Source organism: Salmo salar, chromosome 24 (assembly GCF_965601325.2).
Source record: "Salmo salar chromosome 24, fSalSal1, whole genome shotgun sequence".
Taxonomy (NCBI): domain Eukaryota; kingdom Metazoa; phylum Chordata; class Actinopteri; order Salmoniformes; family Salmonidae; genus Salmo; species Salmo salar.
Genome location: NC_138314.1, coordinates 31,069,786 through 31,090,886, shown reverse-complemented (window position 1 = coordinate 31,090,886; position 21,101 = coordinate 31,069,786). Strand labels below are relative to the sequence as shown.

The 21,101-nt window shown below is 42.6% G+C and overlaps 2 protein-coding genes and 1 long non-coding RNA gene across 13 annotated transcripts in view; 2 read left to right on the top strand and 1 right to left on the bottom strand.

The window, feature by feature from the left end:
- The window catches only part of LOC106585693 (ubiquitin-associated protein 2), a 30,114-nt gene extending 29,010 nt beyond the window's left edge, over positions 1-1,104 (bottom strand). For 7 of the 9 annotated variants that reach the window (XM_082968636.1, XM_082968641.1, XM_082968643.1 and 4 more), the window contains exon 1: positions 984-1,087. The gene's annotated coding sequence lies outside the window, so the exon portion shown is untranslated. Of the gene's footprint in view, positions 1-835; positions 944-983 lie in introns of those variants that run through there. The other 2 variants (XM_082968637.1, XM_082968638.1) reach the window with 2 other exon arrangements.
- Positions 1,105-2,486: 1,382 nt separating this feature from the next.
- LOC106585694 (uncharacterized) lies at positions 2,487-9,221 on the top strand. 3 transcript variants are annotated; one of them, XR_014382547.1, is made up of 7 exons: positions 2,487-2,583; positions 2,667-4,890; positions 5,172-5,281; positions 5,670-5,818; positions 6,343-6,504; positions 6,792-8,665; positions 8,892-9,221. It is a non-coding gene; the product is annotated as an uncharacterized LOC106585694 (long non-coding RNA). The 3 variants fall into 3 exon arrangements; XR_014382548.1 differs by having other exon boundaries at positions 2,667-5,281; positions 6,792-7,409; positions 7,590-8,665; XR_001324008.3 differs by lacking the exon at positions 8,892-9,221 and having other exon boundaries at positions 6,792-7,409; positions 7,590-8,882.
- Positions 9,222-12,302: 3,081 nt separating this feature from the next.
- On the top strand, positions 12,303-20,160 carry LOC106585695 (ubiquitin-conjugating enzyme E2 R2). Its single transcript, XM_014172202.3, has 5 exons — positions 12,303-13,295; positions 16,202-16,288; positions 16,580-16,677; positions 17,017-17,151; positions 17,363-20,160. The coding sequence occupies exons 1-5, from the start codon at positions 13,119-13,121 to the stop codon at positions 17,610-17,612; spliced, it is 747 nt and encodes a 248-aa protein (XP_014027677.1). The 5' UTR covers positions 12,303-13,118; the 3' UTR covers positions 17,613-20,160.
- Positions 20,161-21,101: the final 941 nt, after the last annotated feature.

Genomic DNA, 21,101 nt, shown 5'->3' with positions numbered 1-21,101 from the left:
GTGACAGCTGCGTTCTCTAATCCGGGTGGGAACACATGAACAAACTAGTTGATTGTATGAACTACTGTTAAATTAACTAGTAAATTAGGCTAAGATAGTTAGCCAATTTAGACGAGCGTGCTCGTTATTGAACGAAAACCTTACTAAAATATTTCTGAGCAGGATTAACGTTACGTTATCTATTTCCAACAATCAGTGCGTCCCTAAAGTATAGCTTCAGAGTTTGTTTATTTCGATGATCTACATGTCAAGAGGATGACCAACGTTGACTTGCTAACGTTAGTTAGCTAAAACATTGCCAAGAAAAAGTAACAGTATTTGTTCAAACGTACAAATTGAGCCTGGACAAAGCCCAAATGTAGTAACTGCCTCAACGTTAAATGTCCAAGTGTTTTAGGTATTAAATAACGCCACATAGATAAGCATGCTTACGACGTTACAGCAGATCACCTTCGACAAAAAAATAAACAATGTTGAGGACGGAACTCTTTGTGTAACCGGCTAATATTAGCCAGTTAGCTACCTACTAAGTAGCTAGCTAAGCTACTGATTGCTCCCATTGGACCAGAAACATTAGTTACCCACACAGGTCCTCTTATGTTAAATTAGCTAATAAAATGTAGTAACGTTAGTACTTTACAAGTTGTACATAGCTATGATGTAACCTGAAACGATTTGCTAGCAAGAAGCGTATGAACATGGCTAGTTAGCCAGTAGTTAGCTACTTGACCCGTGGGTTAGCTGATAGCATGCTAGCAAATCTTCCTAGCTTTTGAAAACGTTCGCACAATGCAATTGCTACGGCAGGGCTAGCATCTCCTAGCTCCATCCGCACCTCGTCGTCACTTTAGCGCTTAAGTGGCTAACTGGTAACGTCAAATGATGGCCCGGTCTGTCTCTTCGCGAAGAGTATTACTGAAGTGAATCAAACCCATACAACAACTGCCCGAACTGTATTTTTCGTTTATGTTATCATAACAAACCTTTTTATTTCTTTACCTGCTAACACGCTTCGCTCAGCCAGCAGCAGATGCCGTCACGTGACCCACTGCACAGTTGTTCAACCCTAAATAACTGAACCAGCCACTCACAACAGGCCTAGCAGATCAGATGGTTTTACGCACTCTGCTCTTGTGTACGTGCTTGCTCCCTCTCCCCCGGGAACGCGCAGTCAGACAGAAAGAACCCCATACAGAATCAGTCGATATAATCGAGAGCAATCATCAGAAAACACGCGATATGAAGTGGGGCGTCGCCTGACCCACTAGTTTGTCAGAAGGTTCAAATGAGGCAGTTTCATATCGTAATTTGGCTCCCGAGTGGCGCAGCGGTCTAAGGCACTGTATCTCAGTGCATGAGACGTCACAACAGACACCCTGGTTCGATTCCAGGCTGTATCGCAACCGGCCGTGATTGGGAGTCCCAAATAATAGTTTGTTCTTAACTGACTTGCCTTGTTAAGTAAAGGTTAATTTAAAAAAATGAAAGTATTATGTTGGTGGCGGTAATGATCATTTGTATTGTGCTAAAACTAGAAGATCTTCTGACGTCCTTCTTTTCCCCTGTTCAAAGGTAGTCAATCGCTTTATTTTTTAAACTGTGATTTACAAAGCCAATGTAATGTATATTTTTTTTTAATTACCCCGGGATAGCCCGCTAAAATACCCCATAGTAGCGAAGAACAGTTCTTGAGTGCAATTCGATCTGAATATATAAAACATTTAAAATGATTTGCAATTTTGCATTAGCAGTTCATTCGGCTTAAATTTCCCGGGAACCATGGCATGGTGTCATTTCCTGTTTTCGGTGCTAGGCTGCGTCTCCTGTCTGTCTTTAATCTCCATATTTTTCCAGAAGTGTGCACTAGTACACTTTCTCACATGGATTTAAACTCTCAAGCCAATGCTTACATATCCAAAGTGGGTACTTAGAAAGACTAATTTCATATGATATGCCTACATTTAAAATGTATATGAGGGGGTACTTTTGGGGCACTATGTGGGTACTTAGAAAGACTAATTTCATATGATATGCCTACATTTAAAATGTATATGAGGGGGTACTTTTGGGGCACTATGGGCAGAGCAAGATGTGATTGGGCCTTCAATGACCAAAAAAGGTTGAGAACTACTGGACTAGGTAAGTATCAGATGGTACATTATAACAATTCCAGCAATAATCATCCATTAGCCAAGATGCCCAAAATATTCCTGTCCTGTGCTTGTTAAAGCCGAAAGATGTGTCATCACCTGTCTCAGGAGGCATTTCAGACTACTTAATGTCCATATGAAGCACAACTTCCTACCCATAACTGTCTATAGATTCCCTATAAGAAAATAATTGAGTGTAAGCAAAGCAACTCCACTAGTCATTCATTATGATACAGTAGATAATTATGTGTCCTATGTATCAGATAGTTTAAATGTAATTAATATAATATCTTCATTTAGGATAAATCAAACTTAGTTGTTATTGTCTTGTTTTTCTTTACAGATGCCATCTTTTCGCAGAAAAAGAGCTACGCTGGTTTACAGAGACCTGACTAGAGGCGTGACAGCACACCCCTGCCTTTAACTTGGATCGGTGAGAACGTTGCTCTGTTCAGTTCTGTTCAACTTAATTTAACCAGGATAATCCACTCAGTAACAATTGTCACTACTCTCTAGGTCTAGGGAGTACTCGGAGAACAGAGCCGGTTCCCTCTGCAGCAGAAGTTGTGCCCAGCTGCAGTGATGCACCTCCTCCACCAGCATAAAAAAAAAGAAAGGCAGAGGATGTTGAGGCCTGGAAGGGGTTGAGGGAGCTACTCCACACTACAAATCAGCCGGGCTAGACAATCTAGACCCTCTCTTTCTAAAATGATCCGCTGAAATTGTTGCAACCCCTATTACTAGCCTGTTCAACCTCTCTTTCTTATCGTCTGAGATCCCCAAAGATTAGAAAGCTGCCGCGGTCATCCCCCTCTTCAAAGGGGGAGACACTCTAGACCCAAACTGCTACAGACCTATATCTATCCTACCCTGCCTTTCTAAGGTCTTCGAAAGCCAAGTTAACAAACAGATCACCTACCATTTTGAATCCCACCGTACCTTCTCTGCTATGCAATCTGGTTTCCGAGCTGGTCATGGATGCACCTCAGCCACGCTCAAGGTCCTGAATGTTATCATAACCGCCATAGATAAGAGATAATACTGTGCAGCCTTATTCATCGACCTGGCCAAGGCTTTCGACTCTGTCAATCACCACATTCTTATCGGCAGACTCAAAAGCCTTGGTTTCTCAAATGACTGCCTCGCCTGGTTCACCAACTACTTCTCAGACAGAATTCAGTGTGTCAAATCGGAGGGCCTGTTGTCCGGACCTCTGGCAGTCTCTATGGGGGTGCCACAGGGTTCAATTATCGGGCCGACTATCTTCTCTGTATACATCAATGATGTCGCTCTTGCTGATGGTGATTCTCTGATGCACCTCTACGCAGACGACACCATTTTGTCTACTTCTAGCCCTTCTTTGGACACTGTGTTAACTAACCTCCAGACGAGCTTCAATGCCATACAACTCTCCTTCCGTGGCCTCCAACTGCTCTTAAATGCAAGTAAAACTAAATGCATGCTCTTCAACCGATCGCTGCCCACACCTGCCCGCCCGTCCAGCATCACCACTCTGGACGGTTCTGACTTAGAATATGTGGACAACTACAAATACCTAGGTGTCTGGTTAGACTGTAAACTCTCCTTCCAGACTCACATTAAGCATCTCCAATCCAAAATTAAATCTAGAATCGGCTTCCTATATCGCAACAAAGCATCCTTCACTCATGCTGCCAAACATACCCTTGTAGAACTGACCATCCTACCGATCCTCGACTTCGGTGATGTCATCTATAAAATAGCCTCAAACACTCTACTCAACAAATTGGATGCAGTCTATCACAGTGCCATCCGTTTTGTCACCAAAGCCCCATATACTACCCACCACTGCGACCTGTATGCTCTCGTTGGCTGGCCCTCATTTCTTATTCGTCGCCAAACCCACTGGCTCAAAGTCATCTATAAGTCTTCGCTAGGTAAAGCCCCGCCTTATCTCAGCTCACTGGTCACCATAGCAGCACCCACCCGTAGCACGCGCCCCAGCAGGTATATCTCACTGGTCACCCCCAAAGCCAATTCCTCCTTTGGTCGTCTTTCCTTCCAGTTCTCTGCTGCCAATGACTGGAACGAACTGCAAAAATCACTGAAGCTGGAGACTCATATTTCCCTCACTAACTTTAAGCACCAGCTGTCAGAGCAGCTCACAGATCACTGAACCTGTACATAGCCCATCTGTAAATAGCCCATCCAACTACCTCACCCCCCATACTGTATTTATTTTACTTATTTTGCTCCTTTGCACCCCAGTACCCCAGTATCTCTACTTGCACACTAATCTTCTGCACATCTATCACTCCAGTGTTTAATTACAATATTGTAATTATTTCACCACTATGGCTTATTTATTGCCTTACCTCCCTTACTCTACCTCATTTGCAAACACTGTATATAGACTTTTTCTATTGTATTATTGACTGCATGTTTGTTTATTCCATGTGTAACTGTGTTGTTGTTTGTGTCGCACTGCTTTGCTTTATCTTGGCCAGGTTGCAGTTGTAAATGAGAACTTGTTCTCAACTAGCCTACCTGGTTAAATAAAGGTGAAATAAAAAATAAATAAACATGCCTGCAGTGGAGCTGGAATGTCCTCCACCCAACGCCATCTGCAGTGTGTGTAGAGTTTTGGAGGAGGCTGAGCTATGGCGCTGTGGGGATTGTGGCTCAGATAAATATTTCTGTGCCACCTGTGCTGTGAGAACACAGCACTCCCAACATTGTACACCAGTTGGAGTTATGGAAGGTAATGTGTTTTATGTTATGTCAACAAACCTGTCAACTTCTGGCTTAAAAAAATTGCTTCCCAGTCCAAAATGTTGATCATGTACATACAGTTCAGTTTCTATAAAAGTTATAGTTCCCTGCAGCGATAAGGTAAATGTGGCAAAATCTGTCATGCCAAGCACAGAGTTGATTTGGAGTTTTCTAACAACTTGTGCAATGACATATCCCCCTGATGGTGTAGTTTCAAATCTGCAGCTACTGTAGTCTGTTCTACAACAAGTTTGTGTCTGTCTGTCTTAGTCAGGGCAGTTCATCCCATGTGTCCCGGTGGGAATGGGAGTGGAAGAGACAAGGTGACCATGACTGTCAAAGCCAGTACAACCATCTTTTGACAGTTGTTGACGTTAGAGGTAGGCCTTACATCAAAATGGGAAACTATGACATCTGTCTCTTTTACCATCTTGCAAATTGTATCAGAGAAAGTTTCTTCCTCCAAGCCATAAGACTGTTGATGAAAACTGAACTGACTCTTTGCTTCTATGGCAACTACTGTACTGAACTTAATATACTGTAGTTATCTACTTATTTCATTGTATTGTGCACACTATTCTGTATTCCTGCACAAATAACAACTTTGACTTTGATTTAATTGTATCTAGTTTACCATAACCCTGTTCACTCGGTTGTTATGATAAAAATATGGAGTCATTTCGAAAGTTCTTAAGAGGAATGCATCTCACCAACATCGGAAGTAATCTTTAGTAATGCAATCTAAGAAACGTAATGTCCTCATTTCAGGACGAGCTCATGATGTCTGTCTGCAGCTGTGAGCTGGAACCTGTCACCCTGATCTGATACAGACTCTACCACCACCACCCCCCCGAGAGACTGTCAGGAAGTTGGTGCCACTGACCTCGGACGGAACAAAGTGTCCTCTCTGTCCACAGGTATGTCAATGATAACAATTAAGGAACAACTATAAAGTCTCAGTAAGCTAGGATTCTTATTTACATTGTGTTGTTCATAATTTATAAGAGGAAATATATCCAACCTCAGTCATCTTTCTTATATATAGTCTATCATTGCCTTGCCAAACAGTAGTAATGTTATGCGGCAATACCATTTCAAGCCTCTCAAAAACCCAATCCTTCGTCCAACTCGTGGGAGGTGTAAACGGGTCAAGTATGGGATTGCCAGACAGGGCAAAGTTTTGTGGGTGGCCGCTACGGTTGCCATGAAGGCCTGTCTGGATCCACAACACGCTGGATAACGGGGCTCTAGTAAAGCTAGGTGGACCAATCATCTGCTTAGTGTATACTACCGATTGCAGATACATTCACGAAGAAACTACATGGTAAATTTCTTATGTTTCCCAAAGAGCAAAAGGGTTTAAGTAATACCCTTGCAAATTTCCATTCCCTGTATCCCTAATAGTTTTGTATAATTCATTATTTGCATTATTGTTTTAAAGGAAAACGGTCATCAAATTATTGCAGCTGATGCCCTATTTGGGCTTCCCAGAAAAATATTGTCTGGGACCAGCATTGAGGGTCCCAAACATGCTGTGTGGTTCTTTTGTGACCAAGACAAAGTCGACTGCTTTGTAGGAGGTGCATCAGACACACCAACTGAGGTATACTGGATTTTGAAGAATGGGATGTATCTCACAATCAGTTTAGTTTCACTAGCCCTCTTCTGTGTGACGTGTGTTTGTGTGTATAACCAACAGCTGGGCTAATGTTGAAAAAGTTAAAATGTTTGATTGAAATCAGGAGAAGCCATTTATCCTTGGTGATGCGACTCTAGCATTGGAATATTCTGTCCATACAAATATTTTTTAAGTTGAACAGGTTAGATGAAACATGAACTGCTTATTGAATGTGACTTTTTTCACTCATGCTTATTCACTTCATTTTACAGGGGTGGGCGGGGATGCGCTGTGATCCAAACCCAAAACTGGACATAACTGGTGGGTTTAGGATGGCGTGCAGGCACGAGCATCTGCTGAAGTTCCTGAACCTGAAGAGTATGTTGATTGATGCATGTGGGTGGGTGGATGGATGGATGCTTCAGATGTGTAGCTGATGTATTTTAGTTATATATAACATTGGCTACGATGACTGATGTTGAAGAGTCATTGCAAATGCTGTGTTCCTGCTGGGGGACCTGAAAGCAGTGCAGGGACCAGACATCACAATGTTTCTTCACTATGACATTGCATGCCAGCTGAAGCCTCATCTACAGGTAAAATGGATAAATCAATATATGTTAGCTACTATAATGTATTTAATATTTAACCACTATGCTGTAGTAAGAGTTTCATGAATCGCTTGATACGCTTTTATGAATGGCTTGAAACGGATTGCTCCATACCGACTTTGTAACCATAGGTCATATTCTACACACAAATGCACAAAATAACTGCTCCACACAAAATAACGGCTCCTTCACTCAATTATAAAAAAGTATTATCTGATGATGGACACCACATTTGCAGTGCCAGCCTTTCATGCCTCTGCTCATGATGTTGACGGTCAGGTAATGAATACATTTTTTTCTTCATCATTTATTCTGTTAAACACCAATTCTTTGTAGTTGCAGACAGTTGCCCTAACAGTAATAAGAAACAGCTAGTTGTAATTTGTCCTAGTCCCTTAATTAATCATCATCACCCATTGTAATGCTCATTATGGTTTCTGATTGTACTTTACATTTCAGGTCACTGATGGTACCAGGTATGTGACTGTGGGCTTGCTGACTGAGAACAAATGGAGAGGTTGTGGTCCTACCTTCAAAAATTTGGGAAAATCACAAAAGAGATGACACCTTCTCAGTGTGTTGACACCCTCACCGATGCCCTCCTACTACGCAGCCAGGGAGAAGCAAGGTATAAATGTATAACTGGAAATCAGTTAAGTATTGAAACGACCCATTGTTCAGGATTGTGCTGATATCATTTAGCAACAAAAAAAAACACTGATGTATTTTAAACAATTTAGGAAATGTATGTTCACCTTCATATGTTATAGTACCAACAATACAACTCTGTCGGCAGAAGGTCCTGAAGGAGGAAACCGAGGCAAAGAAGTAGTTGAGGGTGCTGCTAAACAGCATTCCAGGTTAGATTCCATGTGTTTTGCTCATATGTAATGATCCTTTTCTGCTAATTCACTCTGATGAATTGGAAGCAGGGCTTCAGTAGCTGGAGGCTTTCTCCTACAGAGACCCTCACAGACAAGAGGACGTTGTTCCTTACCTGGCAGGAGAGATACGTGGAAACTCTGGCAGAGCAACATCGAGTCGCTTAAGTAGTTGCTATATCTCTGACCTAAGGTTCTTATCCCATCTCTAAACACCACTTTCTGTCTGGTTTAGCCCTACCAGTCATGACTGCCATGTTCCTATACCCTACTGTGTGCTGTATCCTGGTCCCACAAACTCTTGGATCTGCATAGCTACTTCCTGTTACTTTATACTCTTATCATCACCTCCTGCTCTCACCTGCTCCTTTCCACTACATATCCCAGAAACATGAGTTCCCCCTTCCCCTGCTTAATCTATTCTACATGAAGTCTTCTGACCTGTGTGCTAACACTTCACACTGCATAATCCACTCTACACTCAAATCTACACTCAAATGGATTTGGCCTTCCTAACTGGTTAGTTCTATGTTGAGATGCTTTCATACTGTTATATTTTCACGTATATATTCATATAATATTTTCTAGGTCTGACATGATGTCCCCGTCAATCACCGATGATAGGAACGCTCAGTTGACTAATCAGCTTGAAAAGTAAATAGCATGTTATGGCTACCCCAACAACAGACCTTTCTCAGCTCACACCCCTCCCATTACACCTCTCAGATAGGGACTGCTGGTTTACTAACAGGCAAACAACTACTGTACTTCTACAAATATGTTTGTTTATTTATCTGGATAGCATTGTATTTACACCAAATTGATACCAAATATATTTTTGTAATATCTCCTTACATCTTACCTAACCTAAACCCTACAGGTTAACCCCGTCGCAGCAGACTGTCCAGACAGACCTGCTGCCCCCCTTACCAGACTCTGGAGTGCAACAGGAAAGAGACGGAGGGCAAGCTGAACAAGCTGGGCCAGAAGATCTCAGCCATAGAGAAGTCCTAGCTGCAGAATAAGAAGATGAGGCGCAGTTCACCGAAGAGTACATGAAGGCCAAATGCCTGAAGGATGACCTGGGGCAGCACCTGCAGACCAGCTTTGTACCTTGGCCACCCAGCAGTCCAGACTTTAATACGGCAGACTAACCTGACAGCTCCAGCCCTGATGTGCTGAGGCTGTCTGAGGCACAGGACGACATCATGGCAGGTATGTGAGCAGTTACGGTAGAACTAAGTCTGAGCTGGATGCTAGATGTAACTCTGAGCCCGATGCTTTAGACACCTTTCTGTGTTTGCAAACATTGCTGCATGAGGGCGATGCGCACAAGTTGGTGGCAGAACACAGTGGAGTAATAGAAAGCAAGCAAAAAAAACGCCTCTTTACATGTTACTTGTGAATGCATTTCACACTACTTGGATTATAATTGATTTTAAAGGCTTGTGTAAATGTCATCATCACAAATCAACTGCCTTATAGTTAAAAAACATTTCATCTTCAAAATGTCTCTTTGGCTAGCTTCTGCTACAGCCTATGTCAATGAGCGTTAGCATTCTAGCTAACAAATGCTGCATCCAAAATAGTTATTTTTCAAAGATCACAACCAAATACAATCTTAGCGACTGTTCAAGCAAGAATCAAAACATTGTAAACGTATGAGAACCCCCAAAAATGATTTTGTTTAGATGTAATACAAAGTTAAATCTAGGCTATGTTGAATGGGCGCAGATGGCAATGGCTTTCTTACTGCAGCCAAGAGTCACGCGCATTTGTGCGTGATGTCAGTGTGTCCGGTACTGGAAAAGGGTCTATACTGGATGTACAGAATACATTCAGCATCCAGATCAGAGTTACAGTCCCATACGGAACCATTCCATGTACACACAGCACCGCACTCACATGGTTGATGGCTGAGCTCCTTTCGTTTTATCTGCTGTTCTTTGTGCAATAATTATGAATGCTATCATATGTAGCTTGTTAGCTGGTGTGCCAAAGGCTATAGATGTCAGTTACCTCATTTTTTTTGTGGGGAAGCCAAAGTTGATTTCAAAGACAACAAATACCTAATACACACAAATCTATGTAAAGTGATGGAATAAGAATATATAAATATATGGATGAGCAATGTCAGAGCGCATAGGCTAAGATGCAATAGATAGTACAGAATATACATGAGATGAGTAATGCAAGATATGTAAACATTATTAAAGTGACTAGTGTTCCATTTATTAAAGTGGCCAATGATTTCAAGTCTATGTAGGCAGCAGCCTCTCTGTGCTAGTGATGGCTGTTTAACAGTCTGATGGCCTTGAGATAGAAGCTGTTTTTCAGTCTCTTGGTCCGAGCTTTGATGCACCTGTACTGACCTCGCCTTCTGGGTGGTGATAGCATTATAATAGCAATAAAGCTTGTGATATATGGCCAATATTTTGTATTTTTTTTACTTCACCTTTATTTAACCAGGTAGGCTAGTTGAGAACAAGTTCTCATTTGCAACTGCGACCTGGCCAAGATAAAGCATAGCAATTCGACACATACAACAACGCAGAGTTACACATGGAATAAACAAAACATAGTCAATAATACAATAGAACAAAATAAAACAAAACGTCTCTATATACAGAGAGTGCAAATGAGGTAAGATAAGGGAGTTAAGGCAATGAATAGGCCATGGTGATGAAGGAATTACAATATAGCAATTAAACACTGGAAGGGTAGATGTGCAGAAGATGAATGTGCAAGTAGGGATACTGGGGTGCAAAGGAGCAAGATAAAAATAAATACAGTATGGGGATGAGGTAGGTAGATAGATGGGCTGTTTACAGATGGGCTATGTACAGTTGCAGTGATCTGCTCTGACAGCTGGTGCTTAAAGCAAGTGAGGGAGATATGTGTCTCCAGCTTCAGAGATTTTTGCAGTTTGTTCCAGTCATTGGCAGCAGAGAACTGGAAGGAAAGATGACCAAAGGAGGAATTGGCTTTGGGGGTGACCAGTGAGATATACCTGCTGAAGCGCATGCTACGGGTGGGTGCTGCTATGGTGACCAGTGAGCTGAGATAAGGCGGGGCTTTACCTAGCAGAGACTTGTAGATAACCTGTAGCCAGTGGGTTTGGCGACGAGTATGAAGCGAGGGCCAACCAACGAGAGCGTACAGGTCGCAATGGTGGGTAGTGTATGGGGCTTTGGTGACAAAACGGATGGCACTGTGATAGACTGCATCCAATTTGTTGAGTAGAGTGTTTGAGGCTATTTTATAGATGGCATCACCGAAGTTGAGGATCGGTAGGATGGTCAGTTCTAAAAGGGTATATGTTTGGCAGCATGAGTGAAGGATGCTTTGTTGCGATATAGGAAGCCGATTCTAGATTTAATTTTGGATTGGAGATGCTTAATGTGAGTCTGGAAGGAGAGTTTACAGTCTAACCAGACACCTAGGTATTTGTAGTTGTCCACGTATTCTAAGTCAGAGCCGTCCAGAGTAGTGATGCTGGACGGGCGAGCAGGTGCGGGCAGTGATCGATTGAATAGCATGCATTTAGTTTTACTCGTGTTTAAGAGCAGTTGGAGGCCACGGAAGGAGAGTTGTATGGCATTGAAGCTCGTCTGGAGGTTAGTTAAGACAGTGTCCAAAGAGGGGCCAGAAGTATACAGAATGATGTTGTCTGCGTAGAGGTGGATCAGAGAATCACCAGCAGCAAGAGCGACATCATTGATGTATACAGAGAAGAGAGTCGGCCCGAGAATTGAACCCTGTGGCACCCCCATAGAGACTGCCAGAGGTCCAGACAACAGGCCCTCCGATTTGACACACTGAACTCTATCAGAGAAGTAGTTGGTAAACCAGGTGCGGCAATATAGCAGACTAAGGGATGTGTACTACCACTCTGCGTTGCATCGTGCTTAAGAACATCCCTTAGCCGTGGTATATCGTCCATACCACACTCCCTCGGGCCTTATTGCTTAATTATACTGCACTCAGCGATTTTGTTTCATAAAGGTCGTGGGATACAGAGAAAATCTATCCTCCCGAACACAAACAAGAGGCTGAGAACAACCCGTTGGACCTGCAAAGAGTCTAGACAGGTCTACAAAGAACGGACGAATGACACAGGGAAAACAGTATAAACACCGTTTGTCATCTAATTCTACTTTTCATTCTAACATTATGAAACAAGTTAAAATGGTTGGATACTAAAGGCGCAAGCTATATTTTTTACGTTGTTTTTCACGTAAAACGTAAGTGCAAGGTGTTGCCTACGCTACGACGTAAGTGCGCGAGGCAGCAAGCGCAGTGAAATCTCCAGGAAGCAAAGGGTGGAACTTGAGAGAGAAGGAAGTTCCTACACAAATGTGGATTCATTTATAACGCTGTAGTTATTTTAAAGAGATATTGCTGGATATATGATAAAACATTTTAAAAACGAATCATTAACGTTGGCAGAGTTTGAGACTCGTGGAGCAGCTAGTGAGCTCTCAAACAAACAAATGTCAAAACAACCCGCTGGATCTGCCGAGTCTAGACAGATCGACAGAGAACGAACGAATGACACAGGAAAAACAGAAACACCGTTTGTCATCTAATTATACTTTTCATAACATTATGAAACAAGTTATAAATGGTTGGATATCAAAGACGCTAGCTATATGTTGAACGTGGGGACAGAAGATAATTTGTAAACGGCACCACCTGACCACCCCCAGAATAAAACAATAACAGATGCACAGATCGAGGAATATGCAGCGATAAAACATTTGGCTTGTCATAAAACCGTATATAAATATTTTAGTCTCTACCAAAAATACCTTCTTCATTATCCAAAGAACTGTGAACAAAGCCAGCAGAAGTTTTGTCGCTAGTTAATGCTCCCGACTTGTTTAGAGCAGGCTGCACCGTTAGATGGATAGCTAGTGCTAGCCACCTACTATCAAGACGTGGTGGTTAATGCTTGCATACCTTTTATATGACTGACAGCTGTTGCTTGTTGGGACGAGCAATTTAAATTGGTCCTGTTTTATTTGACTGGTTGTTGAGAAAGCTGCCAAAGAGCGAGAGCAAACGGGGTCGTCCGGTTTTGACACTTCATTACTCTTGGGTCACCATGGCGCAGCAGCAGATGCCAAGCTCTCATAAGGCACTGATGCTTGAACTGAAGTCTCTCCAAGAGGAACCAGTGGAGGGTTTCCGCATCACCCCAGTAGAAGAGTCAGACTTGTACAACTGGGAGGTGGCCATATTTGGACCCCCCAACACACTTTACGAGGGGGGATACTTCAAGGTGAGGGATAATTTAGTCTCAACTGGTTTTGCCTCAGGACCCAAATTGAACCAGGTTGTCTTAGTCGTGACCCAATATTTGCATCGCGAAAAAGAATAGCCAAAATACAATCAGGAAAACTATTTTTAATGCTGTATTGTTATTAAATGTTTCAATTATATGACAAGGGAACAACATTCCCACCTCTTTCATTGTCAATAATTGTATTTTGTCCATATTCTTGATGAAGAACGTTTATAAACTAACTGGTTTGAGACCACAAAATCAGCCAAAATGGCACTGCAAATAGCTCTATATTGAAAATTCTGTGATTGAAGAAAAATTGTTCAGAGATTAAATTGTACATTAATTATAATTTCTACACACGTTCTACCTGGTTTATGTTAAATTCAGACTGGAGTATTTTTTTCACATCAAATTGTTTATAAAAAAATATTAATAATGAATTTTTACTCAGACACCATCGACCCATTCAAAACCTTTGGTCACGACCCACCAGTTGAGAATTGCTGATTTAGTCTGTCTTGTCTGTGGGCAGTACACCTGATCCGGGCCTGTAGCTAACTCTAGTCTTATAGTATAGACATAAAACAACAAGAATCCAAACAGTGCTTTTAGCATAGCCTAACACAACACGCTTTTGTTGTTATATTTATATGTAGACAATCAGTGTTTGACTGGCCACCGTGAGTGCTAGCCCTTAATCATGACTCTAACCATTACATTACATATAAGAGTCCACGAAGGAAGGTTCCTTCTGTAGGGGGGAGTTTTGTTAAGAGCTGCGACGCTCGCTTGCAGTACGGTTTTGGAAACATAAGGACCTTGTATTTCATATCGGCGAGAAATACACGGAACAAAAATATAAATGCAACATGCAACAATTTAAAAGATTTTACTGAATTGGTCAATGGAAATAAATTAATTAGGCCCTCCTAATCTATGGATTTCACATGAATCGGAATACCGATATGCATCTGTTGGTCACAGATGCTGTACCTTAAATAAAATTAGGGGTGTGGATCAGACAACCAGTCAGTATCTGGTGTGACCACCATTTGCCTAATGCAGTGCAACACATCTGTTGTCCCACTCCTCTTCAATGGCTGTACGAAGTTGCTGGATATTGGAGGGAACTGGAACACGCATGCTCAATGGGTGATGACATGTCTGGTGAGTTTGTAGGCCATGGAAGAAGTGGGACATTTTCAGTTTCCAGGAATTGTGTACAGCCTTGCAACATGGGGCCATGCATTGTCATGCTGAAACATGAGGTGATGACGGCGGATGAATGGCAGGACAATGGGGCCTCAGGATCTCGTCACAGTATCTCTGTGCATTCAAATTGCCATCGATAAAATGTAATTGTGTTCGTTGTCCATAGCTTATGCCTGCTCATAACATAACCCCACCGCCACCATGGGCCACTGTTCACAACGTGAAACCGCTCGCCCACACAATGCCATACACGCTGTCTACTATCTGAAACTGGGATTAATCTCTGAAGAGCACACTTCTCCAGCGTGCCGGTGGCCATCAAAGGTTAGCATTTGCCCACTGAAGTCAGTTACGACCGCGAACTGCAGTCAGGTTAAGAACCTGGTGAGGACGATGAGCATGCAAATGAGCTTCCCTGAGACGGTTTCTGACAGTTTGTGAAATTATTTGGTTGTGCAAACCCACAGTGTCATCAGCTGTCTGGGTGACTGGTCTCAGACGATCCCGCAGGTGACGAAGCCAGATATGGAGGTCCTGGGCTGGCGTGGTTACACATGGTCTGTGGTGGGACCAGTTGGAAGTTCTGCCAAATTCTCTAAAACGAAGTTGGAGGTGGCTCATGGTAGAGAAATCAATATTCAATTATCTGGCAACAACACTGGTGGACATTCCTGCAGTCAGCATGCCAATTTCACTCTCCCTCAAAACTTGAGACATCTGTGGCATTATGATGTGTGACGACAACTGCACATTTTTTTTGTGTCCTTTTATTGTCCCCGGCACAAGGTGCACCTGTGTAATGATCATGCTGTTTAATCAGCTTCTTGATATGCCACACCTGTCAGGTGGATGGATTATCTTGGCAAAGGAGAAATGCTCATTTACAGGGATGTAAACAAATTTGTGCACAACACTTGAGAGAAATAAGCTTTTTGTGCGTATTGAACATTTCTGGGATCTTTAATTTCAGCTCATGAAACATGGGACCAACATTTAATATGTTGCGTTTATATTTTATTCAATATCATTTTCTAAAAACAAGGTTAAATTGATTCTCAACTTTTATAGGGTTAGGGTTCTCACACGGCCATATTTCCATGTTACAGTGCTTGTTTACGGAAGACAGAGTGGACTACCTGTGCTAATTAGCTATCTGTGTCACCGAACACCTTTGTGTAAACCACAATTTATGGTGTAAACGGAAGACAGACGCCACAAATGTGTTGTCACTGAAAAATACCGTCGGCTGCAACTGTATTAAAACAATGTGTGTGATTTGCATTTGTGATCTTTTTTTTTCTGGGATATGAAAGTAGAAGGATTTATGTTTCTGGAACTGCACCGCAATTGAGAATCGATTCACATTTAGATGGAGTAGTTGGCTGTTTTGGCTTCCAGAGCCAATTCACCGTTAAAACAGAACATGTAAGGTCCTTGGACTAAGGAGTAACGTTAGGCTTCTTTAGGCCATTATTGAGCTACGTGAGTGCATACCCCGGCCTAGAGAGCAATGTTTGACAAACTTGGCCCACCACTTTAACGACCATCGAAAAATACTCCTTTGTTTGTTATGTTACAACTGAGTTATCTGTCACCCAGGCCAAAATCCACAAGTGGGTTTCAACACACTTTCTGAAATGTGAAAGTATTCCTGCCCTCACACATCACTGATTTTCTCTCATTTCCAGGCACACATTAAGTTTCCAGTTGACTACCCTTACTGCCCACCTACTTTCCATTTCCTCACAAAGATGTGGCACCCCAACATATATGAGGTGAGGTGTACCACATTGTATGTTTATGTAAGAGTTAAGGACGGACCGTAAGCTCATTCCACAGCTAGCTTGGTACCTTTTGGGTGGCTCAGCCCGTTGGAACATTGTTTCGTAACACACTACTTGACAGAGGATCACTGGTTCGAGCCCAGTATGGGGCAGTCGGACAGTGGAGGAAGCTAAGCTGTTAGCAGCACACTGACCCCCGCTACATTTGTGTTTGTGTGATTATATGAATTTATGGACAGTTGTTGCTATTGCTGTGGAGTGTAACATGTTTCTTGTCTACAGAATGGGGACGTGTGTATCTCCATCCTTCACCCCCCTGTTGACGACCCCCGGAGCGGAGAGCTGCCCTCTGAGAGATGGAATCCCACCCAGAATGTCAGGTAAAACACCTGGGCTGCGTTCAGGATGAAATAAACCTAGCAAACATTTAAGTGAACGGACAGGGAACTGTTCTGAACAACCTGTTGAGGAACATTGTAATGATAGTGGCTCAGAGGGCGGTTGTGCGGTGTGATGCTGGACATCTCTTACTATTTCATCAAATACGCCACTCGTTTCTTTGAGTCACACTCAAAGGTCAGATGTTTCATCCACGAAACTATAGCAGTTATATACCTCAATGTAAAAAAATGGTGTGCAACGTTTCGGGAGAATGTATCTTTAAGTACGTATTGTTGTAAAACGTTGCAAAATGTTTCATCATATATGTCTATGTTCAGGACCATCCTACTGAGTGTGATCTCTCTGTTGAATGAGCCCAACACCTTCTCCCCGGCCAATGTCGATGCCTCTGTTATGTTCCGCAAGTGGAGAGACAGCAAGGGCAAGGACAAAGAGTATGCCGAGATCATCAGGTTCTTAGAATTCACTTTCTCTTAAACACAAAATGACAAACAACAACATGCTCGTCTATACACATACAACTAAACGTGAAAATTCGGTGCAATCATTCACTTCATTTTTCTATCTGGAACCTTTCACTCTTCTGTCTGTCTCACATTGTATTTACTGTCGGTTGTGCTCTCTCCCTCTCTTTATTTCTCTCTCGCTGTCTATCTCTCTCAGGAAGCAGGTCGTGTCCACTAAAGTGGAGGCGGAGCGGGACGGCGTGAAGGTGCCTACTACGCTGGCAGAGTACTGCATCCAGACCAAAGTGCCTTCCCACGACAGCAGCTCGGACCTGCTCTACGATGACCTCTACGATGATGACATCGAGGAGGAGGACGACGATGACGATGATGCAGAGGCAGTGGGCCAGATGGCAGGAGAGGGTGGCTTCAATGACGAGGAAGACTCGGGCAACGAAGAGTCATGACGATCCTTCTCCTCTTGTTGTTTATCTTGCTCCTTCCCACACCCTTCCTCCCGAGGACTCCGCTGCAGCCTCGTCCTGTTCTGTCCTTACTTTCTGATTCCTTCCCACGTGCACGCACACACACTCTCATGCTGGCTCCATCCCTTCTTGAAGACGTCCCCTTGGCACTTACTGTACCTTGAGATTTGTTTCCATCGCTGTCAAACATGCCCAAATGCATAATTTTAACAGCTGTATGGGGGTCAGATGTATTTAATTGTTTTATTATGGCATTTTTTGTTATCCTAATTTATCTCCCTCATTGACGTTCATTAGGCATAATCAGTGGGTTAGTTTATGCAGCTTTACTTGTGGTCAATTATTTCACAGTGATATAAACCAAAATGGTTGTTTCTCTTTCAACTAATTGATGGGTCCGTATTAAACAATTAAACAAAATGACATGCTTTTTGATGACACCAATTTGGCATGTATGCTGACTACCAGTGTTGCAAAAAACATTTTGTAAGAATTGCAATTGGCTGCTTGATTTGTCGCAAGATTACATTTTGCAGTTGCCGCCACAACTTCACGGCTCCAATTTGCATTGCTGCAGTCCCCGACATTCGCCCCTTCTGCCGCACATGCCTTCCCCTTGTCCTTCTCTGCCTGTGTGTGCACCTGCTGTGACTTCTGTTGCATAGGCAGCTTTTCCCACTCTTGTTTGTGGCATAATTGAGTGGGAAAAGTCGCTAAATGGTATCAAAACTCCCCAAAGGCTGCCTGAAAAGTAGTTTGACTCTAGGTTCTTTGAAAAAAGTCGCTGTGGGGGTCTGAGCTCGCTAAATATAGCGACTTCAAGTTGGCAACACTGGTCTCTATCCCTCCCAGGGTTCACATACACATTCCTCTTACAAATTAATTCAATTCCTTTTAAACTATATAGTGTAAAACCAAATCCTATTCAGATCTAAAACCAATTTAAATTAACTGAAATTTGTTCTTAAGCTGTGTAACAGAGTGGTAAGATGCACTCAATGAACATACCCCCATTAATAAAAATAAACTCATTTTCTGTATTGCCCTGACAGGGATCTGAACACAAAAAGGACACTTATCTTTCCATTTTTGGTAGGTTCCCCATTTTTCTCTGAGTAATCAACTCAATCAAAGATCGCTAACAGAAAGGAAGGGTTGGGCACTCACTACCAACATGCATCTCTCCAACCAGAGACAGCAGAGAAGCAATCTCTGAACAATCTCTGCTCCAAACTCTCCAAGGTTAAATGCACCTGGAACTGATGAAGGGACACAGAAACAGGATGCTAAGACATACGCCTGATGTCATTTTAGCTCTTGTCCTCTCAAACAGAAGATGCTTCCGAGTATTGGTACTGTACCAGCGCTGGATAATTTCCATGGAGACTGGACTGGTGATATAGTTGTTTCCGTGGAGACTGATTTGTAACTACCCTATCTTTCTTTGGGGGACTTGAACACCAGGGATAAATGAGACAAGCGGACAATCCCCCCCCCCCCCCCCCCCCACACACACACACACACACAGAGCGCTGGAGCCATGAGAATGCTCTGCACAGAAAACAGCAGGAACCCTACAGAGTGGGATCACTGCTGTTTCAAGACCATTTCATCGTATGTTTGTATTTGCTGTAGTCTATAATCTCCCATTCAAGGTTTGACGAAAACATCTCACTTTACCCAGATACACAGGCAATGAATGCTGGGTCACCATAGGAAGTGTTGGCCATTCCGTAACACTTTGTTACAGCTTTAGTTTGGGGTGTCTGTGTCACCTACCTCTACTTGTGTATGTGCAACAGGCCTAGGTTCCCATACTATTTGAAATCATTTCAAATGTCACAAAAGTGCAAACCTCACCTACCGGACATCCCAGACTGACGAAAGCTAACTAATTAAACATTTCAAATAGTATTTGAACACAGGTCTGATGATGAAGAGATTTTGAGGGAAACGTGAACTGAATGTCACTTAAAGGCTTGGATGTTTTTTATTTTGAGTCTGGTAGTCCATAAGGGCTTCCAGAGTCAATGAGATTCATGGTGTTTTGTTGAGAAAGAGATCCTCTCTCCCGTCCCAGTTCTAGTCACAGGCCCTTTGACCCCAGATAGGTAATCAATAAATAGAAAAGCATTCAGTTTGGCAACAAGTGGAGTGCTACATAACCATGAATACTAATTTATTAGATAATTAATTTCAAGGATAGTGTAGAGACTTGGGGCTCGATTCAACCAAACCCACTGGGCAGTATTCACGCAGTAGCATGTAGGCCTAAACATACTAGGTAAACAAATATATTGCGTAAACATTGCCAAAGCAGGTTGGCCTGGATACGGCCATTGGTGTCTTTCAGCTATTAAGTGTTTAAGTATAACATTCCCATTGGTCTAACTTAACATGTGTCATGAATGTTTTCTTGTAATGGATGTTCACCAAAGATCAGAGGCTTTCTTTTATGAGTGTAAAGCTTTATCTTTGGGTTGTTTGTTGCACAAATAAATAGAGGGCACTGGAAATGTTGTCAAAGCTATTGCAAAGTGAGGTTACTTTTGACCGTTAATAATCCACTTGTTTGATATGAATTGGGGTTTCAAAGAAAAACAAAATGCATTCAAATGAAATGCCCCTCAAAAAGTTTACTGATGGTAAAATTGGTGGGTGCAGAGGCAACCTAGTCTCAATCACATGTGTCGGCAGCATTGAGAGCCTCCCACTACTGATCTCCCTGTGTGTTATGGAGTGAGGTGAGGCTCTTAACCTTCTGCCTTACACCCTCTCTTGAAAGCCACATGGGCCTGAAAAGAAAGAAAGATATAAACAGTATCAACTCTATAACAAGGTATAAGTATTATACTTACAGGCTTCTTATTTTCCCCCTCACATATCTCTTCAGAGTGATGAGAAGTAGCCCCTTCCTTTTACCGTCTGCTTGGCTGCAGATGCGATTCTAAAGCGATCACTGGTAGAGGACACGTCTGTAAAGGGCTTCAGGCTGATAGCATCAACTACATGGAGCATGGCCTTGTTACTTTGGGTTAAAACATCACCCACAAGGACCTGAAGTTGGTTGGAGGCTTTTGAGATTGAATTTGCAGCTACATCCATGACCTTGGACTTGCCCTGTGGGTCGTCCATGTCTGTGGCATGTTCCACTATGGGATGACTGCTGACTAGCTTCAGGTAGATGGAAATGACCTGTCTTGACTAGGTTAGCAGCATCGGTGGACACACCATAGAAATAGAATGAATAGAAAGGGTGTGTCCATTCAAGTCAGTGGTAGCACAATGGGTGGACTGGCATTCTATTTATGGGCCATCCAGGCTTGCACACTTTCAGCTGCTTTGAAGGTGGCCACAATTCATCACTCCCAACACTTGGGCGATGACGAATGGAGGTGTTGAGTCGCAGCAGCTCATTGGGAAAGATGTAGGGGATTATGGTGATATTATTTATCAAGGTGCAGCTGCTAC